This window comes from Dama dama, chromosome 18, assembly GCF_033118175.1.
Source record: "Dama dama isolate Ldn47 chromosome 18, ASM3311817v1, whole genome shotgun sequence".
Taxonomy (NCBI): domain Eukaryota; kingdom Metazoa; phylum Chordata; class Mammalia; order Artiodactyla; family Cervidae; genus Dama; species Dama dama.
In genome coordinates, this window is record NC_083698.1 from 46,253,819 (window position 1) to 46,266,328 (window position 12,510).

General features: G+C 43.1%; 1 protein-coding gene across 1 annotated transcript in view; it reads left to right on the top strand.

Moving 5' to 3' along the window:
- Window positions 1–484: 484 nt before the first annotated feature.
- The window catches only part of SLC26A4 (solute carrier family 26 member 4), a 50,146-nt gene continuing 38,120 nt past the window's right edge, over window positions 485–12,510 (top strand). Inside the window, exons 1-4 of the mRNA XM_061166344.1 lie at window positions 485–648; window positions 2,383–2,522; window positions 10,520–10,630; window positions 12,311–12,495. Coding sequence (XP_061022327.1) covers window positions 485–648; window positions 2,383–2,522; window positions 10,520–10,630; window positions 12,311–12,495 — 600 coding nt within the window. The remainder of the gene's footprint in view (window positions 649–2,382; window positions 2,523–10,519; window positions 10,631–12,310; window positions 12,496–12,510) is intronic.

The window sequence follows — 12,510 nt, forward strand, 5'->3', positions numbered from 1 at the left end:
GGCCCCACGTCCGGCGCGGGGGCTGGCCTTCTCTCCCAGGGCTCTCCTGGCTCTGCGCGCTGCTTCGGGTTTAGGGAGATGGGGACGCTCACAGGGGCCCTTTCTGCCCTCCGCGCGCGCGTCGCGGGCCCCAGCCCGGGTTTGGGGAGATTTCAGGACGCGGACAGCGCCCTGGCTGCTCATCCAAGGGGACTGGGTCTGGCTCCGGCAGCCCCCCAGCGCAGGATTCACTCACTTAAGAGTCCGGGAATCCCGGGCAGCAGAAGTAGGCTCGAGACCCGAGGTCCTCAGGGCCTCCTGCAGGCTGGAGATGCGCGCCCAGCCGAGGCGGGCCTGGGCGGAGAGTGTGGCAGAGTGCGGACCCCTCTCTCGGGGATCGACTGCAGCAGGTGGGGCCGGGAGGCAGCTAACTAGCGGTCTTCACTTCCTCTTCTCCTCCCTCACCCCATCTCCTCCCTGCTCGTCGCCCTCCGCCTCGCAGGTCATGGCAGCGCCGGGCGACAGGTTGGAGCCGCCGCCGCTCCCCGAGTACAGCTGCAGCTATGTGGTGTCGCGGCCGGTCTACAACGAGCTCTCCTTCCAGCAGCAGTACGAGCAGCGCCCGAAAGAGCGCAAGACGCTGAGAGAGAACCTGGCCCAGGGCTGCAGGTAGCGCCCGCGGCGGACGGGGCGAGGGGCGCAGTGAATCCGGGAATGTGGGCGCGCAGACCCGCCGGCATGCCCAGCGGCGGAGAGTGGGATGCCGCGCCCGCCCTGCAAGGGACGGCTTCGGTCAGGTCACGGACTCTGGCCTCCCTGGTGGGAAGGTCGCTCCATCACTCTCGGCCCGAATCGACCCTAGTCTCGGAAACTCAACTTTGGAGAGGGTGTGTTCGGGGAGCGCCGTCTCTTTGTGCTGCTCGCTTGAGGGCACCTGGAGTGCGCCTTGGGGTACAGCGGGTCCCTACGGTCTTCTTGTGAAGGCTAGGCTGAGGAGAGTGGGAGAACAAGGGACTTTATTACAAAGAGGTAGTGGGTAACTCGTCACCTGAGCAAGAGGCCTTGAAAGCCCTAAGCTCATCCGGGAAGAATGGCACTCAGAGGCATGGAATGAAGGCGAGAGCACAGGAGAGCACGGCGTGCTCCGAGTTGTCCACTGTCCAGGAAGTAGGGCTCTCCAAGAAGAACCTCCATCAGTCTCTAAACCCACTCGGGCCACCCGTAAGTAGATATCGCAAGCAGAAGGAGTTGTCAGCTGCTGCTAGATTTTTTTTTCTTTTCTTAAAACATTTCAAACCGTTTAAAAAACATTTCAAATACATTCAAAAGCAGGCACAGTAGTGCAATGAACCCTCTCCCATGTTTTTGCCCATCACATGGCTTCAAGGATGATTAACTCAAAGTTAATCTTGTCTTACCACATACTTGCCCCACTCCACTTTTCTTTTTGGAGCAAATTCCATATAGTGGTTTGTTTTTTTTTTTTCCTTTGGACTGTACTTATTTCAATATTTATCTTTAGGGACTCTTAAAAAATGCAACCCACAGTTTCATTATCACACACAAAAATGAAGCAATTCTTTAATATTAAAAAATTAAGTCAACAAAATTTCAAATTGTCTCGTAAATATAATTTTTAAAATAATTTATTTGAATCAAGAGTCAAATAGTGTTTGAAAAACTGAAAATGTTAATTGCTCTGTCATGTCCAGCTCTTTGTGACTCCATGGACTGTAGCCCTCCAGGCTCCCTCCTCTGTCCTTGGAATTCTCCAGGCAAGAATACTGGGGTAGCCATTCCCTTCTCCAAGGGATCTTCCCTACTCAGAGACCAAACCTGGGTCTCCTGCATTGCAGGCAGATTGTCTAGCATCTGAACAACCAGGGAAGCCCCAAATATGTTTTTTCTCTTACCTATAGGTTGTTGAAGTTTAGAAACTAGGTAGTAAGGTACAAGATATGTATTCATCATGTTAAGAGTTTTGTAAAAACTGGCTCCAAGCTCCTATTGCCAGAATATACAGAGTTTGTTTCTTGAAAGAAAAAGAAGACGCCTAGGTTAGAAGGCCAAATGTAATCTCCATTTAAAGACTCCACATTGATCAATCTGTGGCTGAACCAGAAAATGGGTTCTTGTTTGGGGGTATATTCTTAGAGGATTAAGGGTGGGGGGGGGGTGGTTAACACTTAATCCCGTGTTTTCTAGTACAGTGCATTTAAAAGGGTAAATAGAGTTCTTGGCAAAGACATGGGAAGCCCTTCACTGTTAGTATTTTTTTCATGCAATTCCTATGCTTTTTTCTAAATAGTTAGAGACATTAGCAGACTTCGGTTCAAAACTGTGATTTGCAGTGGGTTGTGACCAAGATTGGATTGGAAGTCTCCTTTTCTCGCCTTTTGACAGTTGTTCAAGAAAGAGAACCCTTCGCATAGTGAAGACTCTCCTGCCCATCTTGGACTGGCTTCCCAAATACCGGATCAAGGAATGGCTACTTAGTGATATCATTTCAGGAGTTAGTACTGGTCTAGTGGGAACACTTCAAGGTAAGATGACGGTGGTCCCCGAAGTGATGGAGAATCACAGCCTCCAGCAGCCATTCCTAACTCCACCCTCCCTCCCATGGGTCTGCACCAAAGGCTTGCTCACCCATCATAGCCTGCATCTTTCCTCCAGAGCCTGCCCCTTAGTGGTGAGATTCTCTTCTTCCTCATCTTCCTTACACTTCTCTTCTTAGGAAACCCTGTTGCTTCTCTATCTGCTTGGCTCCAACTAGATCCCTGTCACCTAAGCAGCTGCTTCCCAGTTTTCATTGGTCACAGCTCACAGTAAGAAATCTCTATGACATCATGATATGTACAAATGCATCCCAAGTTTTGTGAAGTAATACTTATTCTCACTACAAGTAATACTCTCTAATATTTTCTATTCTGTCCTATTCTATTCTGCTTAGATTTTTAAAATGATGATTGCAGTTCATTAAATCATTTTACATTTCATACATGGTCTTGACATGCCATTTGAAACTCTCTTAAAGGAAAGGGAAGGAAGTATGTTAGCCTAGACTACATGCAAATGGTTTTTTCTGCTCTTGCCTCTCCCTCCCCATTTTAAATCCATCCCTGTATTTTAATCTTCTGGCAGAATGTCGCAACACAGGACATTTTTTAAACTGCTTTTAAGCCTTATTTCCATGAACATCTTGGAACTCCATTGCAGAGCTGGTGAATAGCATTATGGGCATTTTCCTTTGTACCCTATCCTCATCATCTTGCTTTTGCCCTCACCTCAACTTCACAAAACCTCTGGAATATGAAAACAAAAATCTAGTTTACTTATTATTTTTTCGTGGCGTATCTAGTAGGTGCCAGCCTCTAGGTATTCTCATATGAGTAAGATGCACCACTTGCTTTTAAGGAGCTCATAGTCCAATGAGGAAATAGACAACAATTCAATGGAAGGACCGACTGTAGGGGCAGGGGTAATACTGCTTGGGAAGGGAGTGCACACAGGAGCACTCAACCTGGACTTAGGGAACTGGGAATGGCTTCCTGGAGGAAGAGGCGTCAGAACTGTTTCCCTGAAGGTTAAGTCTCACGTTGTGATGTGACGGGAATTACGATGGGGTAGGAATGTGGGTAGAAAGATGACTTGAAATGGACTATTTCAGAAGTTAGTAACAGTGGTTGAGCAACATCCTGAGCCAAAATTTGCCTATAGAACTCTCAGAATTACTCAGAGCAAGCCAGGGAGAGTCCCACAGAGAAGGAGGATGTCCTGTGGCCCCGTGTGGAGCAGCACCTGTGTTCTCACTCACAGAAGTGGATGGGAGAGCTGGACAGGATGGTATGGTTCATACAGTAAGTGGTGCCACGTGTACACGGGAGACTCTTAAGAACTGTGGCATGGCAACCTCCTCCGGCTTCTGGGGGATGGGAACTGTCTAATTCATGTTTAGCCAGTGTTGGAGAAGACTCTTGAGAGTCCCTTGGACTGCAAGGAGATCCAACCAGTCCATCCTAAAGGAGATCAGTCCTGGGTGGTCACTGGAAGGACTGATGCTGAAGCTGAAACTCCAATACTATGGCCACCTCATGTGAAGAGTTGACTCATTGGAAAAGACCCTGATGCTGGGAGGGATTGGGGGCAGGAGGAGAAAGGGACAACAGAGGATGAGATGGCTGGATGGCATCACCGACTCAATGGACATGAGTTTGAGTAAGCTCTGGGAGTTAGTGATGGACAGGGAGGCCTGGCATGCTGCAATTCATGGGGTTGCAAAGCATCAGACACGACTGAGCGACTGAACTGAACTGAACTGAGCATGATTCTGGCACCAAGTAGGTGGCCCGGTAAACAGTGAAGAGGACTGAATAATGAATCATCCTTATATATGAAAAATGGTATTTCAAGCTGTGTCCTGCAAGTGTTCCTAGACAAGTATCTTATACAAATTAATTTTAACTTTAGTTTTGTTTAAGACAAATGTCAGACACTATGCTAAGGGCTTTGGCAAGTTATCTCCTTAATCCTCACAACAACTCTTAATAGCTCTTTTTTCAATAGTCAAAAAATCTATTAAATTCTGCTCAAGGTCATGGAGCTGGTAAATGGTGGAGCTAGGATTTGAACCCAGAATCTAATTCCTAGGGTCTTAATTTATAAAGGACCCAGTTCCTCACTTTATGAGTGATAACGTTTTCCAGAAGCATGATCTCTAAGAAGTTATCTTTGTATGGTGAATGTCTGGGAGGTTAATGTGGTCCATTCATAAATCCATTCATCTAATATTTGTAGGCTGGGCTTTCCTCATGGTTCAGTAGGTAAAGAATCTGCCTGTGATACAGGAGACCCGGGTTCGATTCCTGTGTTGGGAAGATCCCCTGGAGAAGAAAATGGCAACCCACTTCAGTATTCTTGGCTGGAGAACCCCATGGACAGAGGAGCCTGGCGGGCTACAGTCCATGGGGTTGCAAGAGTTGGATACGACTTAGCAACTAAACCACCACCGATATTTATAGGCCAGCCATGGGGATTCAGTGGTTTACTAACAGGCATGGATACTGAGCTCATGGTACTCATTTCAAGCGGGAGACTTCAGGAATTAAATAAGCAGGTAAATAGAAAAATAATTACAGATTGTGATATCTATTATGGTTGATCAAATAGGCTTTGAGTGAGTGAAGTCACTCAGTCATGTCCGACTCTTTGCGACCCTGTGGACTGTAGCCTAACCAGGCTTCTCTCTCCATGGGATTCTCCAGGCAAGAATACTGGAGTGGGTTGCCATTTAATAGGGGTTAATTTGGGGAGGGAGTGTTTGCCTTAGATAGAATGGTCAAAGAAGGCCTTTCTGAGGGGGTGAAATTAAGTCAGGGTTGGGAGGATGGGAAGGAGATAGCCATGTAAGAAACAGAAAGCAGGGTGTACCAGGCAAAGATGCAAAGTCCCTGAGGTCAAATAGAGCATAGTATTTTCAAGGGAGGAAGAATTCCAGTATGGGTGGAGGAGAGAGCAGTTTAGGGGAGTGAACAGGAGGAGAAAGGTTTAGGCAGGGCCAGGATTAAAATTAGGTAAGTGAGTCCTCCAGGGACCTTCTAAATAATCGCCCCAGGCACCTCACTTGCCTCTCCCTAGTCCCAGCCCTGAGGACAGACATTTCAGCTTGAAGCTAATCAAGTAAGAGGTAGAGTTTCACAAGTCTGAAATATATTTTGGAGCAGGAATCACAGGTAACATACTGATGGATAGGGACTGGCTAACAAGCAGAATTGGGATGGAAAACCAAGTGTTTCCTTTTGCACATGCCACATTTGAGATGCCAGATAATGGAGTTGGAGCTACTAGAAGCAGGAAGGTCATAGGAGAGGTTTGGACTAGACATAAGTCAGGAAAGCATCACTCTAGAGATGATGTTCAAAGGAGTGGGAATCCCTGAGACTACCTAGGCAGAAAGGTAGATGGGTAGAAGAACCTGGTTGGAGTACTTAAAGTCAGGGGGGAGGAGGAGGGGCCACAAAGAAACATGATGTTGGGCTCAGGAAGATAGAGAAGAAGAACAATCTGAAGGATGTGGGTTCCAAAACCAAGAGAGGAATTGTTTTCTGCTCTATTTTAAAGGATGGGGTGAAAGTGGGGTGTCTGTAGTGTGGAATACTCTTGGTGATGGAACACAGGCAATACTTTTAAGAAGGTTTGCCATGAAGCAGAGTAGAGAAACGGCTCCAGAGGCATAAAAGACAATGGTAAAGTGATGGGAGGATTTATTTTTCTTATAATATAGGAGGTACTAGAACATAGATGTGACCCAGTGGGAATGACCTAGCTGATAGAAAAATCTGTGGTCCACAAGGAGGAGGAGAAGCAACTTCTCCTGATAGAAAAATCTGGGGTCCAAAAGGAAGAGAAGTGACAAGAAGGGACAAGCATAGGTGGGTACAAGGACAGAAGTGAGGAGGCTACTCCTTAAAGATACATGGGATATTTCCTCCATTTCCAAAGGAGAAAAGACAGACAAGCACTGCATTGTAAAAAAAAAAAACAATGGGCGTCGCATAGATTCCAGGTTTTGGATGAAGTCTAAGGTTCATCTCTGAACCACGTTTGAGAAGGGGGATGGAGAGTTTGAGGAAAGGAGGGGAAGTCTGGGTAGCTGTCTTGAGGAGAGGAAAAGCACACTTGCTGGGGAAATGTAATTGGATGGCCATCCATCCAATGGATGTGTGGCAGTGTGGCATTCCATCTGGGGCTTGCTATCATGAAATTTGCATGAAATTAGCCAGTCCAAATGTAGAGGTCTTTAGTTCAGTTATTCAGCTGTTTGAATGCTGGCATGGAAAAGGGTGATGCTTGAGTTTGGCCAGACTGGAGATTTACCAGAGAAGACAGGAGAAAAAGAGAGAGAGTGAAGCAAAGAAATTCAGAGTATTTGTGAAAATTCTAGGGACAGGGAGGCAAATGAAGATGGGAGGGTGCTCAGTTCATGGGTTAGAAGCCTCGTGAGGAGAAAGAAATGTTGCACTAAGGATTCTGGATAGGTGAGCGGAAAGGCTACGTGGCTGTAGGTGGAGAAAAGGAGGCTCAGTGTTGAGATTTCAGAGCTGCAGTTTCTAGGGATGGCAAAGGCTGCGATATATCCAGTGGCTGGGCAGCTGAAGGGTAGGGAAAAAAACTCATCAATAATGTTACTGAGAAGTCAGAAAAGATAAGGATCATGGGTTTTGTTTTGCTTTTTTCTAAGAAGTGGATTTATTTAGAGAGAAATACACTCCACAGACAGAGTGTGGTCCATCTCAGAAGGTGAGTGCTGCCATGGGATCTTTTTCACTTTTATTATTAACAAAAAATTCCCTCCAGGCAGCAAGAAATCAATGCAGCATTTTTATTGCTATTTTTAATTCATAGATATGGGGGACCTGCTCTCTTACTTCCTACTTATGCCTTCTAGATGCTTCTGAATGTTTGTTAGCACCACTTTTATCAATACATGCCACCATCCTACATAGGAGGAGCACAAACACAGAGATTCCATAGTTTAAATCAATGACAAATTTCTTTACAAATTATGTATAATTTCAAAATTGTTGTACCAAATTCCCTTACCATATGATTACAGTATACTTGAGTAGCAGTTGTCCTGAAATAGGATATTATGTGAAAACTGAAAAAGCCCCCATTCTCCAGGCCTGTGAGGACTGCTGAGCCAGGTTTAGGGAAGTGGAAATTTGAGGACTTGGAAAATGTACATAGGAAATAGGCTGTTTTCATTCCTTGCTCCTTCTTTTCTTTTCTAATATTTTTTAATTTGGATTTTTTTTTTTTTTTGCTTTTGTTTTCACTCCTTCTTTTCTTGTCTTCCCTTTGTGACCTCACCTTTCTACTCTATGTCTGTGGGATGATTGCTTGTTGTAATTTTATATGAAAACAATTGCATCAGTAATACAGACTTTTCTAGAATGCACACTCTCTAAGGGCAGAGACTTTGTTTTGTCTACTCCCATATTCCCCCAAGCCTAGAACAGTGCCTGACACATGAAGGGTACATAATCAACAGTTGTTGAATGAATGAATGCTTATTGTGGGAAACTAGAAAACACATTATAAGGAACATGAAAAATACCTCTTCAGAAGTCTCCTTTGATTCTGCCGTGTAGATAGTCCACTAAACCTAAATTTTAATAAATATCCTACCAGACACATAAATAAGTATCTATTTAAAAGTATAAAAAAATGTCTGAGAATGATAAACACTAGATTCAAAAGGGTGTTGCCTCCTGAGGGTGGAGGGAGGAAAAAGGATGTGATTGAGAAAGAGTACATAGAAAGTTTCAGCTGTACGGCAATGATCTAGTTCTTAAACTAGATGTTGGATACTTGGGTGTTTATTATATTATGCTTTTTACATATCTAAATTGTATGAAATCTTCCCACATTTTAAAATTCATACAACAAACATGTTTACTTTAACAAAAGTGGAGGCATGCATACTGATTACTGTTTTGTGTTGTTGTTTTTTTGGCCACGTTGCTTGGCCTGTGGGATCTCAGTTCCCTGATCAGGGGTTGAATCTGAACCATAGCAGTGAAAGCACTGAATCCCAGCCACTGGACTTCCAGGGCACTCCCTGATCACTATTTTGAATTCTGCCTTTTCTCACTTATTTCTTATATGTCCTATATTGTTCTGGAGAGAGGTAAATTACTATTAGTAGTAAATTATTTCTATACAGCACATCAACTGCATTCCATAGATTACAGTATATGAAATATACTGTAAAAAATTTATTTTTAATTGGAGGATATTTGCTTTACAATGTTGTGTTGGTTTTTGTCATACAACAGAGTGAATCACCCATAAGTATACATATATCCCCTCCCTCTCAAGCCTTCGTCTTATCCTACCAGCACCCCCAACCCACCCCTCAGGGTTGCCACAGAAGATGGGGATGAACTCTTTGTGTTATATAGCAACTTCCCGCTAGCGATCTATTTTACAAATGGTAATGTATATGTTTCAGTGCTACTGTCTCAGTTTGTCCCACCCTCTCCTTCCCCTGCCGTGTGCACAAATCTCTGCCTGCATCTCTATTCCTGCCCTGCAAATAGATTCATCAGCACCGTTTTTCTAGATTCCATATATATGCATTAATATACAATATTTTTCTCCCTCTGACTTACTTTACCCTGTATATCCACGTAGGTTCATCCACCTCAATTCAACTAACTCAAATTCATTCCTTTTTGTGGCTGAATAATATTCTATGGTATATATATACCACAACTTTTTTACTCATTCATCTGTTGATGGACATCTAAGCTGCTTCCATCACTTTTTTTCAAACTGTTATACATATAACCCTTTATTAATGACCCAAAGGTCAAAGAACTTGATGTTCTGTCATTGTGAGTGAGTGAAATGTGGGGAGATAGAAGATGTGCTGACTCCCTATGAAGTATTTAAAAAAACAATCCACAGGAGAAGGAAAGTACTATGGACTAAACGTTGCATCCCTCCAAAATTTATCTCTTGAAGACTTAATCCCCAGTATGATAGTATTTGGATGTCAGAGCCTTTGGGAGGTAGTGCTTCACATGCGGCTCAGTGGTAAAAGAATCTGCCTGCAATGCAGGAGACTCTAGTTCAATCCCTGTGTCAGAAAGACCCCCTGGAGAAGGAAATGGCAACCCATTCCAGTATCCTTGCCTGGGAAGTCCCATGGACGGAGGAGCCTGGTGGGCTACAGTCCATGGGGTTGCGAAGAGTTGGGCACTACTTTAGCAACTAAGAGCACAGACACGCCTTTGGAAGGCAGTCAGGTAGAGTCTTCATGGTGGGCTTAGCGACCTTAGGAAACCTGTGCCGTGTGAGGGTACAGCAAGAAAGCAGCCCTCTGCAATCCAGAAAAGGGTGCTCACCGGACACTGAACCTACTGGTACTTTGATCTTGAACTTCTTAGCTTTCAGAACTCTAAGAAATAAATGTTCATTGTTTAAGGCCCAAAACAAAACTCCCAACCCCCAACACATTGTTGCCTTCCAACCACCATGTATAAGGGAAGGCTGAGATTCTCCATACAGTGTGACATTCATCGACCTAGAAACCACTTGGGGAAGCCTAGCGAAGGTGTTGATCTCCTAGTGCTATGTACAAAGGTCAGATTTTTTTTCTTTGTTTGGATCTAACTTCTGTTCCCCAACAAGAAAGGAGAAGGTACATATGTTCCTCATGACGCAGAGAAACACTGAATTCAGACAAAGCCAGGCTAAACCTTTGAACAGAATTGATCAAGTTTTTAATCAACAGCTTTTCCCCCCACTCACCTGAGTGGATGGTTGAATTACTGATCAGTTGTGTCAGTTCTTTTGAGTAGGTGATCTGAATCACGTTCCGCATCCTAGCATAGTCACAGACCATGTGCAAAATAAGGAGATCACTCAAGATGAGCTGCAAGTTAAAGAGACCTATGAAAAGGCTTTTCTCTGTACAGTAGACACGAAGCATAGCTTTTGTTTCTGAACGTGATTGTTTTGGATGTATTTCCAGGCATGGCGTATGCTCTACTAGCTGCTGTTCCTGTCGGATATGGTCTCTACTCTGCTTTCTTCCCTATCCTGACGTACTTTATTTTTGGAACGTCAAGACACATCTCAGTTGGTAATTATAAGCATATACAATTCTGTTTGTTCACATTGAACGTGTTTGGGCTATATTATGTGTGTTCTGCTTCCATATCTTTGTTACTGTTTTCTATCTAGCAAGATAGGGCTTTTCCTATTCAGTGATGCAAAGGTTTCTTCTTAGCTTTCAAAATACTATGCTGTCAGGTAGCTTTATACCTAACGTTTTTTATAATGAAGAGGAGAAAATTGAAAGATGGTTAAAAAAGTATAGACTACCTTCAAATCTTAACATGTTTGGCTTTTCAAAAATGTTAATACATTTGACTCTACTTAGAAAGTGTTCTAAAATGAAACATGATAAGGGAAAATAATCTTCAAGAGGTCTTTGAACCTGTTTTACTAGATTAAATTAGTTTTACTAAATTATGTTCATCAAATACATATTCATTGTCTTATTAAAGAACGTAGTTATTTTAAGTCACTAATATTTGAAGACTGGGAAAATTGTGCCAAAACAATTTAGAAACTAAGCTTGGCTTTCCTTCTTGATATAGCTCCAAATAGATTTATTTCCTGATGTTCCTAAAATTTGAATTTTCCTCTGCTAGAATGTTCTAGTAAATGAATGTTTTAATGCTATTTTGCAACGTTGACATTTATACTTGAGATAAGTTTTCGTCTACATCCATCTGCTGGCTAGACATGTCTACCTGGGCAATCCTCTTGAAACAAACAGAGCCATCTACTGCTCTATCTCCAACCCTTATCCTTATCCTTAGTTGTATAATATTTCCCCCAGTGTCTGGAGTATTTCCTTGTCTATAAAGAGAGATCAGGAGGAGATTATTGATTAAAGAACTTCCTTACCTGGGAGAGTTTATTAGTACAAAATGCATGACAAGGTAAGGAACATGGGAGTTGATTTTTTTTCTCTCTGGTATTCTATACATTTAGACACTTCAGGTTACTGGATTTTGGTACTGAGTCCTTCCAACTGGTAAAGCCTTCCATGATCAAAGGGTAGGATCCTCATCATCATAGATAAAAATATCAGTAGTGATAGAGCAGCTGCTGAAAGAAAAGTACTTTTGAAACATAGACTCTACTATAGAGTGATATTTGATATGAAAAAATAATTTGTCTTGGAAAAAGAAAAAGAGAAACTCTACACTACCTTTGCTATTTTTTTAATTTGTTTTTTACTTTAGCTATTTCTTTAACCAAATTTTGACCTTGTGATATTGATCAAGGTCCTCAGCTCCACAGAGACCAGGACACTGGATGCTCTAGGAAATGAACTTACATGGAATAAAAATAAGATGGAACAAGTAAGGATTCAGCTAATATGCCATTTCTGCCGGGAAGCTTTTCTTGACAACCCCCCTTCCATCCCCCTGTTCCCACCCATACACAAGAAGATCACACGTAGTTTAGACAGCCTTCCTGTGTACTTATAAAGTGTCCGAAAACTGTGTTATAGTGACCCACCTGCACATCTCTCTTGCTCATTACTGGGTCATGAATGCCTTGAAACAACTGCTTTTTAGCTTCTTTTGTGAACAAACAGTATTTTCCCAATCACAGCTAATTACTTCAGATGCATCTTTAATCCTGTTAGATATGTTGAACCTAAACATTTGCAATTAATAATAATTATTATTTTTTAGTTTTTTTATGGAAGTGCTTAATAATTGATAACGGCTTTTTCCCCCAGGACCTTTCCCAGTGGTCAGTTTAATGGTGGGCTCTGTTGTTCTGAGCATGGCCCCCGATGAACACTTTCTCGTATCCAGCAGTAACGGAACTGCACTGAATACCACCGTGATAGACTTTGCAGCTAGAGATGCAGCAAGAGTATTGATTGCGAGCACCCTTACTGTTTTGGTTGGAATCATACAGGTAATGGGCTTACAA